Source organism: Amblyraja radiata, chromosome 4 (assembly GCF_010909765.2).
Source record: "Amblyraja radiata isolate CabotCenter1 chromosome 4, sAmbRad1.1.pri, whole genome shotgun sequence".
NCBI classification, from domain to species: Eukaryota; Metazoa; Chordata; class Chondrichthyes; order Rajiformes; family Rajidae; genus Amblyraja; species Amblyraja radiata.
In genome coordinates this window covers 77,798,809-77,824,092 of record NC_045959.1, presented here as the reverse complement: position 1 = coordinate 77,824,092, position 25,284 = coordinate 77,798,809, and the positions used below count along the sequence as shown (strand labels likewise).

Below are 25,284 nucleotides of genomic sequence, written 5' to 3'. Positions count from 1 at the left end.
GTCCTCTTATAGTTTCCAGTTTTCCAGAGTTACTTTGCTTGTCTGGGTGGTCAATGTTTTGAGCTGTTACGCAAAGCTTTTCAAAAGGAGTCTTTCAATCTGCATTGGGGTACAATACCACATTGCTTTCCTATGCTGCATCTCTATCTCTCTTGAAATATCTATAGGCAATGAGACATGGTGAGTATTAGAATTGGCCTTGTTTCTCTCCTCTAATGGGCATTCTCCTGCAAAACTCATTGGATAGTTATTGGGTATAGAATGTAGAGCTGCCTATCTCGCATATACCTTCTCCATTCTGAAGCGCTTATTGGCCACTGTGTTTTCTCAGCTACCATCTTGAGTATCTGGTAATTCAAAATTGCCAGCTTTGGTCAAACTCCAAATAGTTGGACCTTGAAGGAAAGAGATGATGGATTCTTATGGTGTAAATATAATCAGTTCGAACACAACAAATTTTAGAAATACAAATTTAAATTGAATTGATGGAGGCTTTTTTGTTCTTATATGGTGTGTGGCTTAATTAATAAAGATATAGGTTACATTGGTTGTAGGGATTTTGAAACGATTTGTTTTGAATGCAACACAGCTGTTTGCATTAAAATAAGCTGCAGATGCTTTAAACATATTTCCTCAGCTTCGTCCTTGTCATAGGCATTAAAAATTGAATCGTCTTCTTGTCTTACAGATGCCGTGCCTCTTCCTGAGGCAGTGGAAGATCTTGTGGAGAAAGGTGGGCATCATTTTAAAGTGTAATTTTTAGTCTCTTCGGTAAGGTATTTATAGATTGTGAGCTACAACCAAACATAAACACACTGGAAAATAGCCAGTTCATCTAGCTTGTCCAGGTTAGTTGAGATGCTTTTTACATCAACATACCGATACTCTGGGAAAGCTGATAGATATTTTATCTTTGAGGTGAATCATTCGATTAAATATTTTTGAAATCAGTATTCCAGTATTTTATTCAGCTAACAGTTTACCTAATTGCAAAATAATGCTTACAGTTAGGTGAAAAATTTGAATAATTTATTTTTTGATAAACTCTTAACTGTCCCATATTTAATGGACCTTGAGGTTATGTTGAGGATATTTTTGTTCTCCTTTGCTAGAACGAACTTAACAAAGTAATAGGATCAAAGTAACTTGTATCTTCTTGCAATCATTAATAAAACATAAATCTATAACTAGAAACAATAACTAGAACATCTATTTACTGGAAAATATTAAAGACAATAACAAAAGTAAATAATGGACCCTTATTTGCTGTGATGGGGCTAAACTATGGGCGAAGAGGTATAATGTGGAGCAATGTGATACAGTGCCCTCCATAATGTTTCCGACAAAGACCCATCATTTATTATTTGCCTCTGCACTCCACAATTTGAGATTTGTAATAGAAAAAATCACATTGGTTAAAGTGCACATTGTCAGATTTTAATAAAGGCCATTTGGAAACTTTTATTGCTGTTTATCAACATGAGGACCAAAGTTGTGCCAATGAAAGTCAAATAAGCCGTTATGAGACTGAGAAACAAGATTAAAACTGTTAAAGACATCAGCCAAACCTTAGGCTTACCAAAATCAACTGTTTGGAACATCATTAAGAAGAAAGAGAGCACTGGTGAGCTTACTAATTGCAAAGGGACTGGCTGGCCAAGGAAGATCTCCACAGCTGATGACAGAAGAATTCGCTCTGTAATAAAGAAACATGCCAAAACACCTGTCAGACGGATCAGAAACACTCTTCGGGAGTCAGGTGTGGATTTGTCAATGACCACTGTCTGCAGAAGACTTCACGAACAGAAATACAGAGGCTACACTGCAAGATGCAAATCACTGGTTAGCTGCAAAAATAGGATGGCCAGGTTACAGTTTGTCAAGAAGTACCTAAAAGAGCAACCACAGTTCTGGTAAAGGGTCTTGTGGACAGATGAGACGAAGATTAACATATCAGAGTGATGGCAAGAGCAAAGTATGGAGGAGAGAAGGAACTGCCCAAGATCCAAAGCATACTGCCTCATCTGTGCAACATGGTGGTGGGGGTGTTATGGACTGGGCATGTATGGCTGTTGAAGGTACTGGCTCACTTATCTTCATTGATGATACAACTGCTGATGGTAGTAGCATAATGAATTCCGAAGTGTATAGACACATCCTATCTGCTCAAGTTCAAACAAATGCCTCAAAACTCATTGGCCGTTGGTTCATTCTACAGCAAGGCAATGATCCCAAACATATAGCTAAAGCAACAAAGGAGTTTTTCAAAGCTAAAAAAGGTCAATTCTTGAGTGGCCAAGTCAATCGCCTGATCTGAACCCAACTGAGCATGCCTTTTATATGCTGACGAGAAAACTGAAGAGGACTAGCCCCCAAAACAAGAATAAGCTAAAGATGGCTGCAAGACCTGGCAAAGCATCACCAGAGAAGACACCCAGCAACTGGTGATGTCCATAAATCGCAGACTTCAAGCAGTCATTGCATGCAAAGGACATGCAACAAAATGCTGAACATGACTACCTACATTTACATGACATTGATGTATCCCATACATTATGGTGCCCTGAAATGGGGGGACTACGTATAAACACTGCTGTAATTTCTACATGGTGAAACCAAAATGTATAAAAATGGCCTTTAATAAAATCTGACAATGTGCACTTTAACTACATGATTGTTTTTCTATTACAAATCTCAAATTGTGGAGTAAAGAGGCAAATAAATAAATGAGGGGTCTTTATCCCAAACATTATGGAGGGCACTGTATAAATGCATTGGTAGAAAGTATATAATGCTGCAAGTGCAGCATATTGAAGTTAGACTTTCTCTTTACCTCCCCCCCTACCATCAGCATAATCAGTCTGAAGAAGGGTCCTGACCCAAAAGGTCACCTATTCATGTTCTCCAGCGATGTTGCCTGACTCGTTGAGTTACTCCAGCACTTTGTCTTTTTTTGTAAACCAGCATCTGCAGCTCCTTGTATCTCCTTGTTGGACTTGTTCTGCTGACGCCAAGATTACTGACTATGTACTCCTGTACCATGCTGTCTCTTCTGTTGGGAGTCCATCGGGCAGGGCTCCTTTCAGTGCAAGTGATCAGCTGTGCTTCCAGAAAGACCTCAACAGACAGTAAGGCCCAGTCCCCAGGGATACTGACTGGCAAACCTTTTGCTGTTCTAACAGAGTAGAATGCAAGCTCCAGGAACTCATCGTCTTTCAGTTGAGCACATTACTGTCTTCTTTATTCAACATTGAATTCAATATTTATAAAGCAAAAACTGCATGTACTGGAAATCTTAAATTAAAACAAATCCATGATACTGATCATGTCAGGCACATGTGACTGAAATGTTATTCTGGTTCCCTCAGTATAGATGCTGCATAGATGCTGCATGAAAGGTAACTTTGAGGGTATGAGATGTGAATTGGCCAAGATTGACTGGCAATTAATTCTAAAAGGCTTGACGGTGGATATGCAATGGAAGACATTTAAAGACTGCATGGATGAACTACAAAAATTGTTCATCCCAGTTTGGCAAAAGAATAAATCAGGGAAGGTAGTACATCCGTGGATAACAAGGGAAATCAGGGATAGTATCAAAGCGAAGGATGATGCGTACAAATTAGCCAGAAAAAGCAGCATACCGGAGGACTGGGAGAAATTCAGAGACCAGCAGAGGAGGACAAAGGGCTTAATTAGGAAAGGAAAAATAGATTATGAAAGAAAACTGTCAGGGAACATAAAAACTGACTGCAAAAGTTTTTATAGATATGTGAAAAGAAAGAGATTAGTTAAAACAAATGTAGGTCCCTTGCAGTCAGAAACAGGTGAGTTGATCATGGGGAACAAGGATATGGCGGACCAATTGAATAACTACTTTGGTTCCGTCTTCACTAAGGAAGACATAAATAATCTGCCGGAAATAGCAGGGGACCGCGGGTCAAAGGAGTTGGAGGAATTGAGTGAAATCCAGGTTAGCCGGGAAGTGGTGTTGGGTAAATTGAATGGATTAAAGGCCGATAAATCCCCAGGGCCAGATAGGCTGCATCCCAGAGTACTTAAGGAAGTAGCTCCAGAAATAGTGGATGCATTAGTAATAATCTTTCAAAACTCTTTAGATTCTGGAGTAGTTCCTGAGGATTGGCGGGTAGCAAACGTAACCCCACTTTTTAAGAAGGGAGGGAGAGAGAAAACGGGGAATTACAGACCAGTTAGTCTAACATCGGTAGTGGGGAAACTGCTAGAGTCAGTTATTAAAGATGGGATAGCAGCACATTTGGAAAGTGGTGAAATCATTGGACAAAGTCAGCATGGATTTACAAAAGGTAAATCATGTCTGACAAATCTTATAGAATTTTTCGAGGATGTAACTAGTAGCGTGGATAGGGGAGAACCAGTGGATGTAGTGTATCTGGACTTCCAGAAGGCTTTCGACAAGGTCCCACATAAGAGATTAGTATACAAACTTAAAGTACACGGCATTGGGGGTTCAGTATTGATGTGGATAGAGAACTGGCTGGCAAACAGGAAGCAAAGAGTAGGAGTAAACGGGTCCTTTTCACAATGGCAGGCAGTGACTAGTGGGGTACCGCAAGGCTCAGTGCTGGGACCCCAGCTATTTACAATATATATTAATGATCTGGATGAGGGAATTGAAGGCAATATCTCCAAGTTTGCGGATGACACTAAGCTGGGGGGCAGTGTTAGATGTGGGGAGGATGCTAGGAGACTGCAAGGTGACTTGGATAGGCTGGGTGAGTGGGCAAATGTTTGGCAGATGCAGTATAATGTGGATAAATGTGAGGTTATCCATTTTGGTGGCAAAAACAGGAAAGCATATCTAAATGGTGGCCGACTAGGAAAAGAGGAGATGCAGCGAGACCTGGGTGTCATGGTACACCAGTCATTGAAAGTAGGCATGCAGGTGCAGCAGGCAGTGAAGAAAGCGAATGGTATGTTAGCTTTCATAGCAAAAGGATTTGAGTATAGGAGCAGGGAGGTTCTACTGCAGTTGTACAGGGTCTTGGTGAGACCACACCTGGAGTATTGCGTACAGTTTTGGTCTCCAAATCTGAGGAAGGACATTATTGCCATAGAGGGAGTGCAGAGAAGGTTCACCAGACTGATTCCTGGGATGTCAGGACTGTCTTATGAAGAAAGACTGGATAGACTTGGTTTATACTCTCTAGAATTTAGGAGATTGAGAGGTGATCTTAAAGAAACGTATAAAATTCTTAAGGGGTTGGACAGGCTAGATGCAGGAAGATTGCTCCCGATGTTGGGGAAGTCCAGGACAAGGGGTCACAGCTTAAGGATAAGGGGGAAATCCTTTAAAACCGAGATGAGAAGAACTTTTTTCACACAGAGAGTGGTGAATCTCTGGAACTCTCTGCCACAGAGGGTAGTCGAGGCCAGTTCATTGGCTATATTTAAGAGGGAGTTAGATGTGGCCCTTGTGGCTAAGGGGATCAGAGGGTATGGAGAGAAGGCAGGTACGGGATACTGAGTTGGATGATCAGCCATGATCATATTGAATGGCGGTGCAGGCTCGAAGGGCCGAATGGCCTACTCCTGCACCTAATTTCTATGTTTCTATCTGTTAAATATTTCTTGTGTTTTTATTATTGATTCTGGCAATTTCAGAAAACTAGCCATTTGAACCTTACATCACCTCATTTCAGCATTTTGTTTTCTCCTTTTTTATGATAATTTCAGATTTTATTTTTCCTCTATTTACAACTCTCTAGAAATACCTTTTGTTATTCAAATGCCCTCATTACTTTTTCAGCCAGCTTCATCACCCCTCACTCCGTCCAGACCTCAGTCTTCAATTTTGTTTTCCATTTGTTCCCCTTTTCTCTATAATTTGTTTCAATTCTGATTATAGATCATTGACCTGAAGCAATTAACTCTGATTCTCTCGTCTGGTGCTGCGTAATTTGCTGTTATTTTAAGCATTTTCCGTTTTATTTCACACCTAAATCTGTCTTTATTGTACTGTTTTGAAAGGAAAACCCCAGATTCTCTGGTGTAGCTGAAATTACTAATCCGTGAAACAATTTACGGAATCGCTTCTTCGTCTTTCCCAGTTTCTACATATCCATCCCAATTCATGGGGAACAGAATTGGATGCAAACTCTAGTTGTGGTCAAGCAACTGTTTGGAAGGAGACAAACATAACCTCACTGCCTTTTTTTAATTCCATGCCACATTTTAACAATTCCATGGATCCCTTGCTTTACCAATTGTGCCCTCAACTTGTCCTGCTATTTTTAAGGACACCCTGGTTCCCCCTGTTGATGCCCATCTTTTACAGTTATGTCGTTTGGTTATTATTCTCTCCCTTCATAGTTTTTGTCAAAATGGATCACTTCATGGCCTGCCATTTATCTGACCATCTGTCTAGCCTATCTATGCACTCTGTTGTTAGTCTCCTTACTGATAATCACACTTATTTTGTATTGTCTATAAATTTTAATGTTTACAATGTTTTAAAATATTAAAAATAATTATTACATGTTAAAAATATTAGCTGAAATCCTAATATGGATCCCTAGGGAGCACGACTGTCCACCATCCCAAAATCACAGTAGGAACCTTTGTCTAAAACGTTTTGTATCTAAGATAAAAACATACACACATAGAAAAATAGGTGCAGGAGGAGGCCATTTGGCCCTTTGAGCCAGCACCGTCATTCAATATGATCACGGCTGATCATCCAAAATCAGTTCCCCGTTCCTGCTTTTTCCCCATATCCCTTGAATCTGTTAGCCCTAATAGCTAAATCTAACTCTCTTCAAAACATCCAGTGAATTGGCCTCCACTGCCTTCTGTGGCAGAGAATTCCACAGATTCACAACTGTCTGGGTGAAAACTTTTTTCCTCATCTCAGTCCTAATTGGCCTACCCCTTATTCTTAAACTGTGAGCCCTGGTTCTGGACTCCCCCAACATGGGGAACATTTTTTCTGCATCTAGCCTGTCCAATCCGTTAAGAATCTCTATGGTTCCATAAGATCCCTTCTCATCCTTCTAAATTCCAGTGAACACAAGCCCAGTCGACCCATTCTTTCATCATATGTTAGTCCCGCCATCCCGGGAATTAACCTGGTGAACCTACGCTGCACTCCCTCAATAGCTATAATGTCCTTCCTCAAATTAGGAGACCAAAACTGCACACAATACTCCAGGTGTGGTCTCACCACAGATCCAATTTAATTAGTATCACTTTTGCTAAGTAGTCTTTTATGTTGGACTGTTGTTATTGAGCTTTGTTTTCTTCACAAATACTGGCACCATAACAGCTAGTTGATTACCGGGAACCAAATTGGACTTCAACAAAACATGAGCTGTGCATATCCTCTCCTCTTCCTATTTTCTTTTGCACTGTGGACTAAAGATGAAATTTTCATCTGTGCATTGTGTTTTTTGAGTATATTAACCAATTGTTTGTAATTGTATTTGCTACAAATGAACAGTTTTAATTGCACACCTAATGTGCGCACGAAGACTGTAATTGCCTTCAGAAGTTTAAACTATTTTGCTGATGAAGCATGTCTCTATTTTGCAGTTAACATCCCAAAAGATAGTTATGGTCTTTAATTGAACTCTGACTCCTGATATAATCAGGAAAGGCCATGTTGACAACTGCCTGTTTTCCTTTTACCAATTACAAGTAGACCAATTCTATTTTTAATTACATTGGCTGTTTTGTTGTCACTCACCTGATAATTTGATTTTTCATGGTAATATTTTTAAAGTTAATTCTTGAACTTTGGCTATTAAGTTTTAATCTTGAATCTTTTTGCAAAAAGATGTGTATGATTTCTTGAAAAGACATTTTTCATGCAGTAAAAATGCAAACATGTCACAGATTCTGGAATCATATTCAACACCAAACTGCATCAGAAGAGGCTGTTAAAGTTATGAAATTCAAATGTTGTTCACTTCACATGAGCCTCTTGGCCTAGATCATTTTCACATATATGCCCGCTCAGTTTTCTGGATCCTGAATAGTATTGATTGACCGAAATAAAATCATTATGGATGAGTACCACTTCTGCAGGAATCCATTTAATAATTGAAGGATTTGCAGCAGGTTTTTACTTATATTTCTTACAATACTGATTCTTGAGTTATAAACCAATATTAAGCCAAGAACTGTTGAAGGAAAGATGTGTAGCTGGTTTACCATCAGCAGGAGAGGATAATTTCTGTTAAACTTTGGATGCTTGAACTATTTGAAATGTAGATGTTGAAACACTACTTGGTTTTTAGCTTCACAAATCATTTATCTGCCAATTAGGAACTTATTTAGTAACATAACTCCTCATTTCCTCACAGAGGATGATACCTTGGAGGCTACAGACAAACATCCAACTGAAGAAGGTATCAGTTTTCATTTCATTTTAAACTGCAACACTAAATTCTATTGTGTGGCTTTTAGGAACATTTTTGTTATTTGCTCATTTGTTTCTGAACTTTGTGCAGCAATGAAGTGCGATCATTTATTTATTAGTTCAATAAATCTGGAAGGTCATAAGTTCATAAGGGACAGGAGGAGAATTTGGCCATTCAGCCCACCAAGTCTACTGCCATTCAATCATGGCTGATCTATCTCTCCCTCCTAACCCCATTCTCCTGCCTTCTCTCCTTAACCTCTGACACCTGTACTAATCAAGAAGCAAACATCAAATTCAGGTTTTATTTTTATCTAAACTATTGATATAGGTTGGTTATAATTTTAATTTCTACAATTTGACCATATCGTATTATCTATATACGTTTAAAACTGTGTGTGTGGGTGTGTGTCATTATGCCTTTGAAACGTATCTCCTCGAAAACCAGATCAAACCAGGGAGATTTTTACATATTTCGGTAAGGATTTACCTAATGATTTCAGAAATCCACTCCTCTGTAAATTTGGTCAATTATTTTCCCAGATTTTTAATAAAATTGTTCACAAAACTAAAATTAAAAAAAATAATCGCCGCTTGCCAGCTGCTGACATCACAATGCCCACATGCCCACCAATCGAGGCCCACCTGCCTCCTGCCCCCCCCCCCCCCCCCCCCCCCCCGCCTACCTGCTGGTCCCCCCCCCCCCCCCCCCCCCCGCTGTGGATTAAAGCATTATTTCTTTTTTTTTCATAGCATTTAATTTTATTGTTTCTCTCTGTCCCTCCCTCTTAGCCCATCTGCTTCTGCAAGCATAAACACTAGTATAATCCCGTGTTATTTCATGCATGTTATCAGATTATTCTTTGGTTCTGTGGATTATGGACAGATTAAATGTGTGAAGGAGGAGAAAGAAACTGAGTGATTGCAGATGGGGTTAAAAAGAAGGGTGTGTGTGAAAGGACCTAGTAGATTTGAAGGAGAGAGAAAGGGGTAGAGAGGAGCAGGTTACCTGAAATTGGAGAATTCAATTGTGGTGCCATGAGATTGTAAACTTTACTTTGTGCTTGGCATTAGCAGCAGTGGAGGTGGTTGAGGAAAAAGGTCAGTGTGACAAGACTTGACAATTTCATTGAAAGACATAAGCTTTTGGTCGACAGTCAATATGGATTCTGAACATACAGATCAACATCTATGGCACTAATGGAACTAATCGAGAAAATCACAAATTGCATAGATAATAAAAAACTTGCAGTGGGAATATTCATAGACTTAAAAAAAGCATTTGATACCGTAAATCACGACATTTTACTCATGAAACTGGATAGGTATGGCATCAGAGGGGTTGGATTGGATTGGGTGAGATGCTATTTAAGAAACAGGCAACAATTTGTAGAAATAGGTGAACATAAATCAACTTACATGAACATAACTTGTGGAGTACTTCAAGGGTCTGTGTTAGGTCCAAAGCTTTTCATAATATACATTAACGACATATGCAAAGTATCAAATATACTGAAATTGATTATATTTGCCGATGATACGAATATTTTTTGTTCCGGTGACAATTTGAAGCAGCTTTTGGAGGTCATGACATCAGAAATGAATAAATTAAAACAGTGGTTTGATGTCAACAAATTGTCTCTAAATTTAAGCAAAACAAAGATTATGCTATTTGGAAAACATAAAACAACCCCTCAAGTACAATTGAAAATAGATAACATAAGTATTGAAAGAGTATATGAAAATAAATTTCTTGGTGTGATCTTAGACCACAAAATCTGCTGGAAACCACATATAAACCACGTCAAAGCAAAACTGGCAAAGTCTATAGCAATATTGGGAAAATCAAGACACATTCTGGACCGCAAATCATTACATACTCTGTAAAATACACTCATATTGCCATATCTGAGTTACTGTGTGGAGATATGGGGTAACACCTACAAAACCAACCTACAGCCGTTATGCACATTACAAAAAAGAGCAATAAGAGTTATCAATAACGTTGGATATCTTGAACATACCAATTTATTATTCTTAAAGTCACATACACTGAAGTTCACCGATCTGGTTAAATTTAAGACTGCGCAAATCATGTACAAAGCTAGAAATAATTTACTTCCAAGAAATATACAAAAACAGTTTATGGAAAGACAGGGTGGGTATAATTTGAGAGGGGAACATAATTTAAAAAAACTCAATATCAGAACAACTTAAAAGTATGCACATAGCAATCTGGGGTGAATTTATGGAATGGTCTGGAACAGGAGATAAAACTTAGCACAAACATAATTCAGTTTAAAAAGATGTACAAAAACACTTTTTTTAAAGGATACTGGGATGAGGATAGGTGATTGTGAGTGGGATATTTGTTATACTGATTGTATTGGGAAGGGTGATTATAGGGTGATGGGTTGTATATACAACTAAGAGATACTGTATAGTATATGAGGGTTTTTTCTTTTCTTTTTTCTTTTTTTCTCTCTTTTTTGTATGGCTTTGTAAATATTTGATTAGTGTATAAATGTAAATAATTTGGTGTACATATAGTTGCTGGTGTACATATAGCTGCTAAATTTGTATAAGATAATTATAAGCAGCTGAATAAGGGGTGGGAATTAATAAGCTTTGGCTTCTTCCTGATCCTTTTTGGACACATACAATTTCATTTATAGATATTGTTAATGACACTTTATAAATATTCTTGTTTTGTTTTTTGTATGCTGTTTCACACTTGCTTTTTATTCTTTTATTCTGTTCGAAATAAAGAATTAAATAAATAAATGAAGTGTGTGAATGGGTAAAATTAAAATGGTGCCAACTGGAAGCTTCAGATGGCCATGTTGGACAGAGTGCATGTGCTTGGAAACATAGACTCCTTATCTGCCTTTGATCTCACCCATTTAGTGGAGGCTGTGTCAGAATACCAAATGTAATAACAAGTTTGGAGAAGGTGCAAGTGAATCTCTGTGAATGACTGTTTACATCTCTGGATGGCGATAAGAGAGGAGGTGTAGGGGCAGGTGTTACATCTACATTTGCAGAGGAAATGGGTGGGGAAGAGAGGGATAAGCGAATCTTGGAGTTATAAAGTGTCTGCGGAAAGCAGAAAGGGGCGGGGAAGGAAGACATGACTGGTGGTGGGATCATGTCGATGCTGGGGAAATTGTCAAAAATGACGTGTTGGACATGAAGGCTGATGGGTGAAAAGTAGGGACCAAGATTACTCTATCCATGTTCTGCCAGAGGGGAGGCGAGGTGAGATCAGAAGTATGGGAAGTGTGAAGTTGTGGGTGAAGGCTCCCACAACCTGACTGGAAAGGAATCCTCGTTTCCTGAGAGAAAGGAAGGCATCGTTATAGGTGTTGTGAATGGAAACAGATGGAGAAAGGGGAAAGATGTGTCAAAAATAGTCCATATGAATTTGAGGGCTGGAAGTTAGTGGTACGTTGATGAAATTGATGAGTTCCACACGGCTGCAGGAGGCAGCACCAATGTAGTCGTCCGTATGGCAGAATGGTTTCACCCGTGGTTAGATGACTAGGTCAGCGTGTGTCCTGCCCTTATTGCCTCCTGACACCTCAAGGCCTTTAGATTATTCACAAGATACAACTCAGCAACATGATGGAATAATTTGGGCTTAGTGAATGTGTGCAGCTGCAACAGCTTGGATTTTTTTTTAAATCAAGAGTAAAGTAGTTCACTAGATTGACATCTCATCACCCTAAAGATTCCTTCCCTCCATCTTTGTTGCACAGTGGCTGTAGTGTGTACCATCTACAAATGACACTGAAGTTACTCTGAAACCCTTGGCCTCCACCACCAAGGAGGAAAAAGACAGCAAGTAAATGGGAACATGGTTACCTGAAGTTCCTCTTTGAACGTACACCATCCTGTCTTGGAAATGTATCATCAGTCTTTTATCATAGTTAAGATAATCTTCTGGAACTATAAAGCAACCGTGGGAGTCCTTTCACCAAAATAACTGTAGTTCAAGGTGGCAACAGGCCACCACCTTCTCAAAGGCCCAAGCAGTGATTTGAACATTTTCTCAAAGGCCCAAGCAATAATTTGAATGCTAGCCTTGGCGTGAATCCTAGATCCCGAAACCAAATGGTAAAAGTGCCTCGGTAATTAGGTGTAATGATCATAATTTGAATATGTGTTTGAGAGAAAGAGAGTAAAAATAGAGAAAATGTAGATCTTCTTGAGTGCATATCTCCAATGGCCACCCTGTGGCACAAAACAATTTAGCTCGTTAGCTGTTCCTGTGCACCACCAGCGTGGATTTTCATCTTGGTTTAAATGCCTCCATTTTCTTTAAATAGCAACAGTGAATCAAGGTGCCAGCTTCAGATTTGAAATCACAAATTTCAAAATGATTAAATGCTTTCTTTGGGTTTTTTTTCATCAATGTGAATTACACAGAAGATCACCCAGAAGTGAGTGAGCCCTTAGAGTCTGACCCCTCAGACACATAACATCTGGAAAACGGATTAGTCAGGAATTTAATTACAATTTCACCAGTTGTTTTTCTACCAACTTGTTTTCCTAAAGCAATCTCAATATCATGCACTTTGTTTGGAATCAAGGTATCCGGAGTCATCTTCGACATTTGTTCTGCTAAATTTGATTTCCCAGATTGTGTCTACAAGATTGTGTCTGCAATTCTGCATAAACCTAATTTAATAGCATAAATGTCAAGAGGTATCTCCTGGATTCTGTATCCCTGAAATTGGAATTAAAGTTATAACTTTTTTGGATTTTGTAAGGATCTGTACACTTCAGGTTTTATATATATGTGTTCCCATTTTTTTATCCATAGGTGAACCAAAAGAAGAAGCAATTGCACCTGAACCAGGTAAACAATAACTGCTTAATGTGGAGGAAAATAGGAGACTTGTATTTATGTTAGCCAGTAATTTTACTTAGCCACTAACTGAGTCACAAATAGACCTCATTAAGAAGTGTTCTTATAAGATGTTATTTATTAAGCCTGTTGCATTTTAATTTGTTGGTGTATGGATCAAATTGTAGTATAAACCGAGCTTTCCTCATGACAATATTTCTACTTTGTTAAAGAATTTGTTCTCTCCAACTATCACAGAGCAGTACAGCACAGCAGCAGGCCCTTCGGTTCACAATGACGTGCTGAACATAATGCCAGGTTAAACTAATCTGTTCTGCCTGCACATGTTCGATATATCTCCATTTCCTGCATAACCATGTGCCTATCTAAAAGTATTTTAAATGCCACTATTGAATCCGTCTCCATCACCATCCCTGGCAATATGATCCAAGCATTCACCACTCTCTGCATAAAAAAACTTGCTCCAGACATCTTTAAATTTTGCCTCTTTTACCTTAAATCTATGCCCTCTAGTCTTTGGCATACTACCCTGGGATAAAGGTTCTGACTATCTACACTACCTCTGCCTCTAATAATTTTGTATACTTCTCTCAGTTCTCCTCTCAACCTCTGACACTCCAAGAGAAAACAATGCAAGTTTGTCCACCTATCCTTATACTAATTACCCTCTAATGCAGGCAAGATTCTGATGAACCTCTTCTGCATCCTGCATCCCGCAGAACATAAATGCTATTAAGGGTCTTGCCATTAACTGTAAACTTTCCTCTTGCATTTGACCTCGCAAATTTCAACACCTTACACCTGCTCGAATGAAACTCCATTGGCCAGTCCTTCACACATTTCTGCAACTGATTGATATCCCGCTGTAACCTTTGACAACCTTCCTCACTGTGCTCAACTCCAATTTGGTATTGTCTGCAAACCTAATAGCCAATCCATTCATATTTACATGCAAGTCGTCTATATTTATCACAGTTATATATCCCATTCTCTTCCAAAAATAAGTAAATCCTGTCCCAAAGCATTCCTACCACTGACATGAGGCACACTGGCCTTCTCGAATTATTTCTATTTCCTTTCTTCACAAAGGAACAACATTAGCTACTCTCTAATCCTCTAGGGTTGAATGAAATTAGAGGGGTGAATGAAGGGTGAATGACAATTTATTCAGATATTTATATATATATTTTCTATATTTAAAAAAGGCATTGCCATTAAAGTGGTTAGTAACCTCTTAGACGATAGACAATAGGTACAGGAGTAGGCCATTTGGCCCTTACAGCCAGCACTACCATTCAATGTGATCATGGCTGATCAGCCACAATCAGTACCCCGTTCCTGCCTTCTCCCCATATCCCTTGACTCTGCTATCTTTAAGAACTCTATCTAACTCACTCTTGAAAGCATCCAGAGAACCGAGCTCCACCGCCCTCTGAGGCAGAGAATTCTGCAGACTCACAACTCTCTGTGTGAAAAAGTATTTCCTCATCTCTGTCCTAAATGGCTTACCCCTTAAACTTATTGGTTTTAATGGCAGTGGAGCTGGAAATTTGATATGTTTTTTTCTCTCTACCTATGGTTTTATAATTTCAAAGTAGCAGGATATTTCCCAAATTTACTGTAATATAACCTTTTAATGAAGACCAGACAAGCTAGTGGGATCATCAATTTATAAATGGCAAGACTGGAGGATTGCCATGGGCAATTGTTGAGCTGTAAAGCACTTAGGCGATTTATTTCGGCGACTAGAGGCGACTAGGCAGGGCTCTCACTTAACTTTTTTTCCCTGTTGCCAGCCGGGCATCCTTGACAGCTTTTTAGGTTGTCAAATGGCAGTTTAGGCGGTCATTTCAGACGGCGGTTTGCATGATGCGTGCGATAATGTGCTCGTTACTAGTTGGAATTAAGCTCAATGAAGCGTTCACATATTATGTTCATGAAGGAACTGCAGATGCTGGAAAATCGAAGGTAGACAAAAGTGCTGGAGAAACTCAGCGGGTGCGGCAGCATCTGTGGAGCGAAGGAAATAAGCAACGTTTCAGGCCGAAACCCATCAGTCTGAAGAAGGGTTTCGGTCCAAAACGTTGCCTATTTCCTTCGCTCCATAGATGCTGCCGCATCCACTGAGTTTCTCCAGCACTTTTGTCTACATTCACATATTATTTCTGCTTCAAATAACTCACAATCTAAACATATTCACCAATCAAGACATGATATATACCACAATGACATGCAGCAAAATTATAATACAATATCTCAACTCTTTTTACACATTGCAATTAATGCAATTTCTATTAGTTCATTCCACTTCCAAATAAAAATGTGGTTGGATTATTCAGCGTATCAACCTGTGTCAATAAATCCTGGACCATGGTAACATATATACTTAACCATGCACACTACAGAGTGATGCAAGCATGTTTTCTGTGAAGGACCGAAAATTACCATGACATGGCCATAGCATGGGTCGTTATTGCTATTGGTACAGAAACACTCTGGCTTCCCACATAGTTTATACATAACAAAGTATACTTTTGTATACAAAGCAAATGTTCTTTTGATAATATGTTTAAAGGTGTCAAAACGCCACATTACCGGGTATTCGGATTAGATTTACGTGTTGTGAACAGCAATGAAGATACCCAGTTTGTACACACCAGATTTTAAAAAAATTATTGATAAACGCTGTTTCCATCATTCACACTTCAAAATTAACGTTAACATTTCAACTGAAATACCGCCTGACCAAATTTGTGATGTATATGACCGACTGTAGAAGTAAAACCTGGATAAATCCAACATATAGTTGTGAATGTTGCTCATTAAATAACTACAGTGCTGATACTCCATATTAAGAGCATTGATTTGCCATTAAAATGAATTCTGCAATAACGTGTCAACAGTAGTAGTGACAACCGAACACCGGTTTTAATGTTTCACGTGTTCACAATTTAATTAATCCATCTTTATGACCTAAAACAAATAATAACATTGGGACTTAAAACACATTTGATTGCATTCCGTTATCAAACATAGTCAATGTTTGCTCTGAAGACATTTCCGGCACAATAGGGTCAGGAGGTGTGTGAATCAGTGCGGGTGGATAGATGGCTTTGGTGGGGAGGGGGGGTGGGGGGTGGTGAGAAGGCAATCGGTGCGGAATGGATGGATTGAGGCAGGTGAATTAGTACGTGTTGGTTGGAGTATGTAATATTGTGAGGGGAGAACACGGGGGATGTCAGTGGTGTTGAATGGGGGGGGGGGGGGAATCAGTACAGGATGAATGAGGGGGGGGTCAGTACAGTGTGGATCGAAGGGTGTGTGCAGGATGAATGGGGATCACTACAGGATGAATGAGGATCAGTACAGGATGAATGGAGGGTGGGTCAGTACGGGATGAATGGAAGGATCAGTGCAGGATGAAAGGATGGGAGGTGCAGGATGGATGGGAAGGGGGGTCAGTACAGGATGAATTGGGGGTCCAGTGTAGGATGGATGGGGGGGGGGGGGTGGCAGGAGAATCAATGCGAGGTGGATAGGGTGATCAGCACAGGATGAATAGATTGTGGGGGGGGGGGGGGTTAGATGAGGAGGGGAGCACAGGGGATGTCAGTGAGGACTGAATAGAGGCCGGAATGGGGATCAGTGCGGGATGAAGAGGAGGGGTCCCAGGATAAGAGGGGTGGAGGGGGAGTACAAGAGAGAGAGAGAGGGGGCGGGGGGGGGAGGGGCAGAGGAGGTGGGGAGGAAGGAAAGTCAGCGCTCCTCGGACAACATCGCCCCGCTGCCTTGGCCGTCCCTGTCCACCGCCAAGTGCCGCTGCCAAAGGGGAGGCGGTTGGGATCTCCTTGCCACCGCCTCCCCTCCTCCGCCAGCTAACAGCAAGGTGCTATAGGATCTTTGGTGCAGCTGCTTCAGACGGCGGAATGGGGCCTCCCACTCCCTCCCTCCTCGGCATGCGGGAGGGTTTGTTTTGAAAGCACCGTTGGCAGAGTGGCAGGCAGCGGCCGCGATCAGGGCGGGCGGGGTGCGGGAGGAGATGGAGCCGCTGTTGCGGCCGCTGCTGCTGCTGTGCGGGGCCCGTCATTCGCTCCGACCCTTCGTCACCCCGCTCCTAGTATTTTGCCCCGCACTACAGCCGTCGCCAACATGAAATGTCACGTTTCTTTTCTCCAGAGATGCTGCCTGACCTGCTGAGTTACTCCATTTTTTTGTGTCTATTGGTATAAACCAGTATTTGCAGTGCCAAGCCGTTTAGGTTGCCCGGCGGCACTTTGGGTGGTCAATGGCTCTCGGGCCACCGTTAATTTCGAGCCCTGCTAGGCTGTTTTCACATGGTCGCAGGGTGACGCTTGTATGGTCGTGAGTAGTCTCAAGTCGCCTAGAGAGTCGTAACATTCGCCGCTGGATTTTGAAACGTTCAAAACTTTTCGGCGACTGGGCGAGAAGTAACTTGTCTTCTCCCGTCGTACGTGCTCTCATAGGTTGTCGCCAGGATGACGCAGGTTGTCGCTAGGTGATGTTGGTTGTCGCCGGTTGCTGACTTCGGTGAATTCCATTGGTGACCACCTCCGTCAACCGGCAACTGGTTCCGGCGACTAAATTCTCTTCAGTTGTTTTCTGTTGTCGCCAACAGGATTGTTGCTTGTTGTAGCTTGTCGCGGGTGGACGTAGGTTAACTTTGGTTGTCGTAGGTTGTCGCCCGTGTGGTCGTAGGTTGTCGTTGGTGGACGTCCTAATGGGTCACCGGTTGTCGGTAGCTTGCCGTAGCTTGATGTCGACTAGGTGGTAGGTTGTCGTAGACATTGTCGTGTGGGGGGGGGGGGTGTCCAGTCGCACGGGAGGGCTGGTCACCCAACGCAATATTCCACCTCCACCAATTCCAATATTGCTCGCCAGTGGGGGGGTGGGGGCTTTCTGCTGCGCTAGGATGGGTGTTGTGGGCCGAAGGTACTGGTTTCCAGAGGGCTGGTATAGACATTGTGGGACGAATGGATTCTTGGGCTGGCAGATCTGTCACTGTGGCCTGGCAGTACAGACCTGGCAGGCTGGCAGCTGAGAAACTGCCAGAAATTCTGCCCAAAACAGGTGACAGACTGTGAGAGAGAAGGGGGGAGGGTGGACTGAATGGATTATTGGGCTGGCAGTTCAGTCACTTACGGCTGATGGGCTGGCAGTGCAGTCACTCACGCCTGGTACGCTGGCAGTTCACTCAGTCACCCCTCCTCCCTTCACCCCCCCCCCCTCCCCACTCTGCTTCTTTTCATTCACACACACACATTCACACACACACACACATACACACACACACACACACACACACACACACACACACACAGACTCATTCACACATACCCACTCATTCACACACAGACTCATTCACTCACACACACCCAATACTAAAATGCCAAGTAACTTCAGAACGTGTTGAATATACAGTGTGTTAAACGAATGTTTAAAGCCTCCTGTAGAGGCTGCTGGTGATGAAGAAAACGTGCTTTAAATAACGTCCAACAAGCACACTCACCAGAGACAGAGCATTTTAGAATCACATTAAGGGCACTCACCGTGGAGTAGACATGTGTTCAGTGTTATTCAGAGCTCAGAGAGATGTGACCCTCTGGCTTCCTCCATCTTGCAGAGACTGAGTGAGGCACACCACTTCCTGGTTTTATAGTCCCTCCCCCTCCCTCCAGCAGGGGCAGCAGAGAGAATGGAATTTTTTTTTTAAAACATTAATATGTCACTGATTTTTCATCGATGGGAAAAATCCTCTGGTCCAGGAAGGCGGTAGGGGGCTCTGAGCGAGGTTTTCAAAAATGACGGCCGTAGATGGCGCCGTTCTCTCGGAAATCACACCACAGCGAGCCAAAAGATCGCTGTCATGATCAGACTTTTAGTAATATAGATATATATATTTACTGCACTTCAATCTACCAGCACTTATTTGCATTAAGTAACATCAATTCTAGCTATATTAAGGAGATTTAAGAAACACCCTAGTCATTGATGATAAAAAAATATACATATAAGTGTAGAAGTATACTGCTTGTCATTTATTTGTGGTAAACTGTACCTCATATTTCGCTTGGGTAGGTTACACCCCAGCGGTGTGAACATTGACCTCCAATTTCAGGTAGTACCTGCTTTCTCCTTCTTTCCCCTCCCCTTCCCAGCTCTCCCACAGCCCACTGTCTCCGCCTCTTCCTTTCTTCTTCCCGCCCCCACCCCCACATCAGTCTGAAGAAGGGTCTCGACCCGAAACTTCGCCTATTTCCTTCGCTCCATAGATGCTGCCTCCCCCGCTGAGTTTCTCCAGCATTTTTGTCTACCAATAAGAAAACATTGTTTCTATGAATCTAATTCTAAATTCCAAGACAGTTGTTCACTAAATTTACTTTATCTAAACTAGAAAAACTCTAATCATATTTCTGTTCTTAATTTTTTTTTGTCACGCCTAGTTGGGAGGATGGGAGGGTGCCAGATATTCGGAACTGAGCAACAGACAATGTTGTGATGATATTTTGAGCCTGCATGTGGCATATAAATGTCTGTAGACATGAACAACTTTTAAAATATATCTGGATTTGGAAGAGCTAGCTTCTGGAGAGAAGTATACCAAATATGGCAAGTTGATATTTGATGGTATTGTGAACTTTCGTCGGGGAGAGTTATAGAAAGTTATATTAGTTGGATACTAATATATTAAATCAAATAAAATGCTCCATGGTTTTTTGAGCTAGTTTTCCAAGGAAAAAAACGTTAGTAATCAAAGCCCAAAAGGGTAGGATGGGGCTGAAGCCCAGTGTTTAGACGTTGGAATGTTTTTTTATCATTCTAATAGAATGATTTTTCAACTCCAATGGTAATTAAACTGTTTTTCTCGCTCCTAGTTTTCTTTACATATTTTTAGAACGTTCAGAAAGTTGAATAAAATAAACACTTAAGAAATGAGTTAATTTATGTTTTTTGCTCATGTGACAAAATAAATTATATAGACAATTATACACAAGGGAGAATAAGACGAAAATTACCAAAAAAAAAACATAAGAAAATTTAGTCAAGGGTGAATGACATTTTGTGATAAAGACTCACGGGTGAATGACACTGAAATAGTTTAAGAAGCACTGCTCTAGGACACCGCCTGTGGCTAGAGAAGATACAAAAATCCTTGTCAAGGTCCCAGCAGTTGATTATTATTATTTTAGTGCAACTTCACACCAATGTGGTTGAAGAGAAAATGGTTGCTTAAATTATGGTCTTCAAATATTCCTTTTCTGATAAAGAGCTAGCAGAGAGGAAGGAACTAGTTCTAACATTACAGATTAAGAACAAGAGAAGTTAAAAATGAGGAATGGTCAAACAGCTCACCTGATTGAATTCATCATTACAAATTTAACTGGACATGTAGAAAATTATAATGTGGTTAGTTAAAAACACCATAGTGCATGGTGATAAAACCCATGTTTGTCAGATCTATTTATGTTTTGAGGATGCATCTAATGGGGTAGATGTTTTGAAACAAAAAGTGGTGGATGCTGTGAATCTTGTCATTCAAAGGCTTTTGATAAGGTATGGTTATGATGGGATTAAGAGTAAAGTTAGGGAGGGGGGAGATCAGTTAAAGAGCCAAAATCAGAATTATTTGTAGATTGGCAAAGCAATACCAACAGGGATCATTCCAAAGGCTTTAAGTTATTCACTATTTATATGAGTGACGTAAATGAGGGGACAGTAGCATTTGCAAGCGTGCTGATGACTCAAAACCAGCTGGGCAAGTAAACTGGGAAGAATGCAGAGTGTATGGAGGTTTAAGGAAGTGGGAAAGAAATTGAAGGATGGAATGAAAAGTTGGAAAACAGGTTCTTATTTAAACAGTGTTTGTTCACTTGATCTTTGTGGATGGCTTGAGAAGTCACATGATGTGCTCCTAGTTTTATTTATATTCTTATGGCATTTAAGGTAACTCAGCATCTCTAACAAGGACAGAATACTGGATCTTCTGGATATTGACGAGTACCAGCAAAAAGTTCTCGCTTTGCAAGTGCTTTAGTTTAAAGGATGTATTCATTTTGATCTTGAATATAAGATTCTAAAAAGGTTTCAAGTGCAAACTAGTTTGCTGAGGAAAAGTCTGGGGATCAATTTATTCAGTTATCCTGGCAGTTGCCTGACAAATGTCTTAAACAAAGCAGAAATACAATCCAACCAACTGCACTGTTACTTGACCAGATTGTCTTTCAGTGAATCTTTCATGATTTCATGATTTTTAACAGTTCTTCTGTTGAGGTCTGCTCTCAGAAAAGTCATCCACTGTTCAGCCATTTGCTCGTTCCTCTGCATTCTTTTTGGTGATTGACAATATATTTGCAAATTTCACTACAGGCTGGCATCCATCCTGTTTTCATTGTATAACAATCCCAGAGCGGCTTGGCTTCTCTATAATTCAGTATTGCAGACTGATATCATAAATTATTTTCCACCAGCCTATTTCAACATGCTAATTGTGAATTCTAAACTCATTGGTAAAACTCTACTAAACTCTTCTTGTAAATATAATTAAAGTAACCTCTTTTAAATTTTAAATTTCATGACTTGAGCATTTGGGGGGAAAATCCTTGTTTTGTGTTAATAATACCTAATATTAAACCCTTTTAGCAATATTTGCCATTTTGTTTCCAATAGATTTCTCTTTGGTGTTCTGCTTACAATGCATTTTAATTAGCTTATGACTAGAGCCAGGATGTTTAGGTGCTAAAAAACTCTGAAATAGGCAGGTAAAAAGGCATAATAAAACTACAAAAAAGGCACGAAAAAGGCATTTATTGACAAAAAAGGCATTTATTTTCACCATCAAAATATGGTTAAAAATTATAATATAATGGTATTCTACATTAAAAGACCAAAGTTGCCTGGTTGCACATAATTACTAGCATTTTTATCAAATTATCTTGTGTTTAATTAACTATGCTGTCTGTCAGACAGAATATGCTTCAGTTGTGAGAAACTTCTTTCTACCTCAGCTGAGGTCACTGGTGCATACCAGAAACAAGCTAAAGACTCTATATTCATGTCGATATCTTGTGCATTACAACTACCTTTGAGAACTTTAGCTATGTTTTGTATTTCTTCAAGATCTTTGTTAGCTAAATTCACTCTCACATTTTCCTTGTATACCTACATCGCCAGGAATTTTACGGATATCATCAGTTACTTTGTTGAAAACCTGCAAGTTATTCACTAATGTTTCGCCACGTTTCTCAAGGGAAGTGATAGCTTGTGGGAAGTTTGCAAAATTGGAAGCAATAAACACAAGATCCTGGTGGAGGGACATTTTCTGCAGGATTTCACTGACGATCCTGACTGCAGCAGATTCTTATTCTTCAAAACAGTTGACGATTTATTTTATCATTTCAAAATTTACTGCATAGTAGAGTACAGCAGAAACCCATGTGCCCCACCTAGTCAAAACAGGCTGAGGAGGTAGCGGAATTTCGGATGCCATTTCCTTGAACAACTGCACACGTGACGGTGCTTTGAGGAAGATTTTCTTGACATTGGAAACTAGGGATCGACATTTGGAAACAAGCTACTTATGTGCTTGACAATTCTATGAAGTCCTTGAGCTAAGGCATGCCAATTGCAACATTTTGGGGAATAAAACTTTAAGAGCACGAGCAGCTTTTTTCATGTATGGAGCTGCATCAGTCACAAACAGAAGAACTTTCTCGTGTTTTATACCTTCTGGCCAAAGTACAGCAAGTGAAGATGAAAATAACTGAGCAATAGTTGAGCTGTTTGACTTCTCCAATACTTTCGATGTCAACAAATACTCCTTTGATGGTTGACCTGTTTCTAGTGTACCGATGACCACATTAGCAACATATCTCCCCACAGCATCGGTTGTTTCGTCTACTGAGATCCATATTTTGTTGCATGCAACTTCATCTCTAATTTTCTGTACAATAATGTTGAAGTTGCTGTCAACATAATTTTTCCGTAATGACGACTCACTCCGTATATGTTCCTCTGTGTATTTCTCTAAAAAAAACACTGAGAGATTTGTTTTCCAATTTCCACAGTGGAATACCAGCATCAATGAATGTCTTGCACAGATCACTCAAACTCAGATTTGCGTCTGGAGCCAGCAGTAAATGTAGTGAGGAGACAAGCTTGGGTATTTGGCTTGGATAGTCTACACTCCAGCAGTATCAACATTGACTTCTCTAATTTTAGATAACTCTTGTCTTCTCCCTCCTCCCCCCCCCCCCCTTACCAGCTCTCCTTCTAGTCCTACTGTCTCTGCCTCTTTCTTTCTTTTTCCCGCCCCCCCCCCACACATCAACCTAAAGAAGGGTCTTGACCCAAAACGTTGCCTATTCCTTCTCTCCATAGATGCCGCCTCACCCGCTGAGTTTCTCCAGCAATTTTGTCTGCCTTCGATTTTTCCAGCATCTGCAGTTCTTTCTTAAATAGGTCTTGGAGAAAACTGAACCAGCGGGCAGCGGCACGAACGAATGAATGACTGACGATGGCGCCCCCGGTTTTGCCCCGGTGGTGGAAATTTTCTTGTAAGTTATACTACGTTAACACGTTAATAATAACATTAATATTAACGTGTTAACATAGAAAACGTCATTTCAGGTCAAGTATTATGTATTTGTTGGTTATTTGGCTGGTCATTATATATTGCCTCTAATTGGGCGATAGGAGAATTGAAAAAGTAGAAGGGCATGTGAGGGTGAAATAGTTACAAGAAATTAAGTAAGAAACAGGATTGATGGAATTGATCTGAGATCCATCACAGTCACACAGTAGGCGGAATGGCTGCCATCTAAGTTACAAAGAAATGTAGAAAAATTAGTAGTAGGACTAACTCTTTCTTGGCTTTGGTTGCCTCTTAGTAGATTTTATTAACAACCTTAAAAAGGAAGGTTCGAATCTATTTCAAATGTGAATTTGACCAGTTTTAAATCTTTTGTTTTGCCAATCTTTCTATTTTCATTTTAATATTGTTGCATGACTTAATTCATAATCCTGCAAATTCTCAAAGAGATACACTTTACTGCCAACCTTAATCCTTTTATGTTATGGGTATACAAGTGGATGCTGGGCCATTTCCCTGAATGTGGCCTCACAGGTAAACAGCGTGGTGAAGAAGGCTTTTGGCATCCTGGTCTTCATCAGTTAGGGTATTGAGCACAAAAGTTGGGATTTATGTTGCAAAGATAGGCTAGACAGTCAGAACTTTTTTCCCCGAGGTGGAAATGTCAAAGACTAGAAGGCCCAGCTTTCAGATGAAAGGGACAAAACATTTTTACACAGGGAGTGATACGTGCCTGGCACATAATGCCAGGTATGGTAGTAGAGGTAGATAGGTTAATGATGCTTAAGAAGCTTATAGATAGGCACATGTTTATGCAGAGAATGGAGAGGTATGGATCTTGTGTAAGTGGATGGGATTAGTTTAGTTTGGCATTGTGTTCTGCTTAGGCATTGTAGATTGAAGGCCTGTTCTTGTGCTGCACTTTTCCACATTCTATGTTGCAGTTGTACGAGAATTTGGTGAGACTAATCTTGGGGTATTGTGTTCAGTTTTGGTTGCCCTGCCATAGGAAATATGCCATTTAAGTTGGAAAGAGTACATAAACTATTTGAGGATGCTGCCAGGACTGAGTAAACGGGAGGGGTTAGGCAGGCTATGACTTTATTCCTTGGAGTGCAGGAGACTGAGGGTTGATCTTAAAGAGGTGTATAAAATCATGAAGGATATAGATGGGGTGAATGCAGTCTTTTCCCAGGACATGGGAATCAAGAGCTAAAAGGCAAGTTTAAGGTGAGAAGGAATTTTAATTGACATCAAAGAGACAACTTTTTCACTGGTGGAAGGTTGGAAGGTTATTTAAGTTTACAGCTATATCAGCTGGGAAGGTGGGCCAAAGAATGGCAAATGGAATTTAACTCTGACAAGTGGGAGGTATTGTACTTTGGCATGTCAAACCAGGGCAGGACTTAC

General features: G+C 40.4%; 1 protein-coding gene across 1 annotated transcript in view; it reads left to right on the top strand.

The window, feature by feature from the left end:
* The window catches only part of asph (aspartate beta-hydroxylase), a 223,095-nt gene that overhangs the window by 121,898 nt on the left and 75,913 nt on the right, over window positions 1–25,284 (top strand). Inside the window, exons 22-24 of the mRNA XM_033020394.1 lie at window positions 689–733; window positions 8,343–8,387; window positions 13,224–13,259. Coding sequence (XP_032876285.1) covers window positions 689–733; window positions 8,343–8,387; window positions 13,224–13,259 — 126 coding nt within the window. The remainder of the gene's footprint in view (window positions 1–688; window positions 734–8,342; window positions 8,388–13,223; window positions 13,260–25,284) is intronic.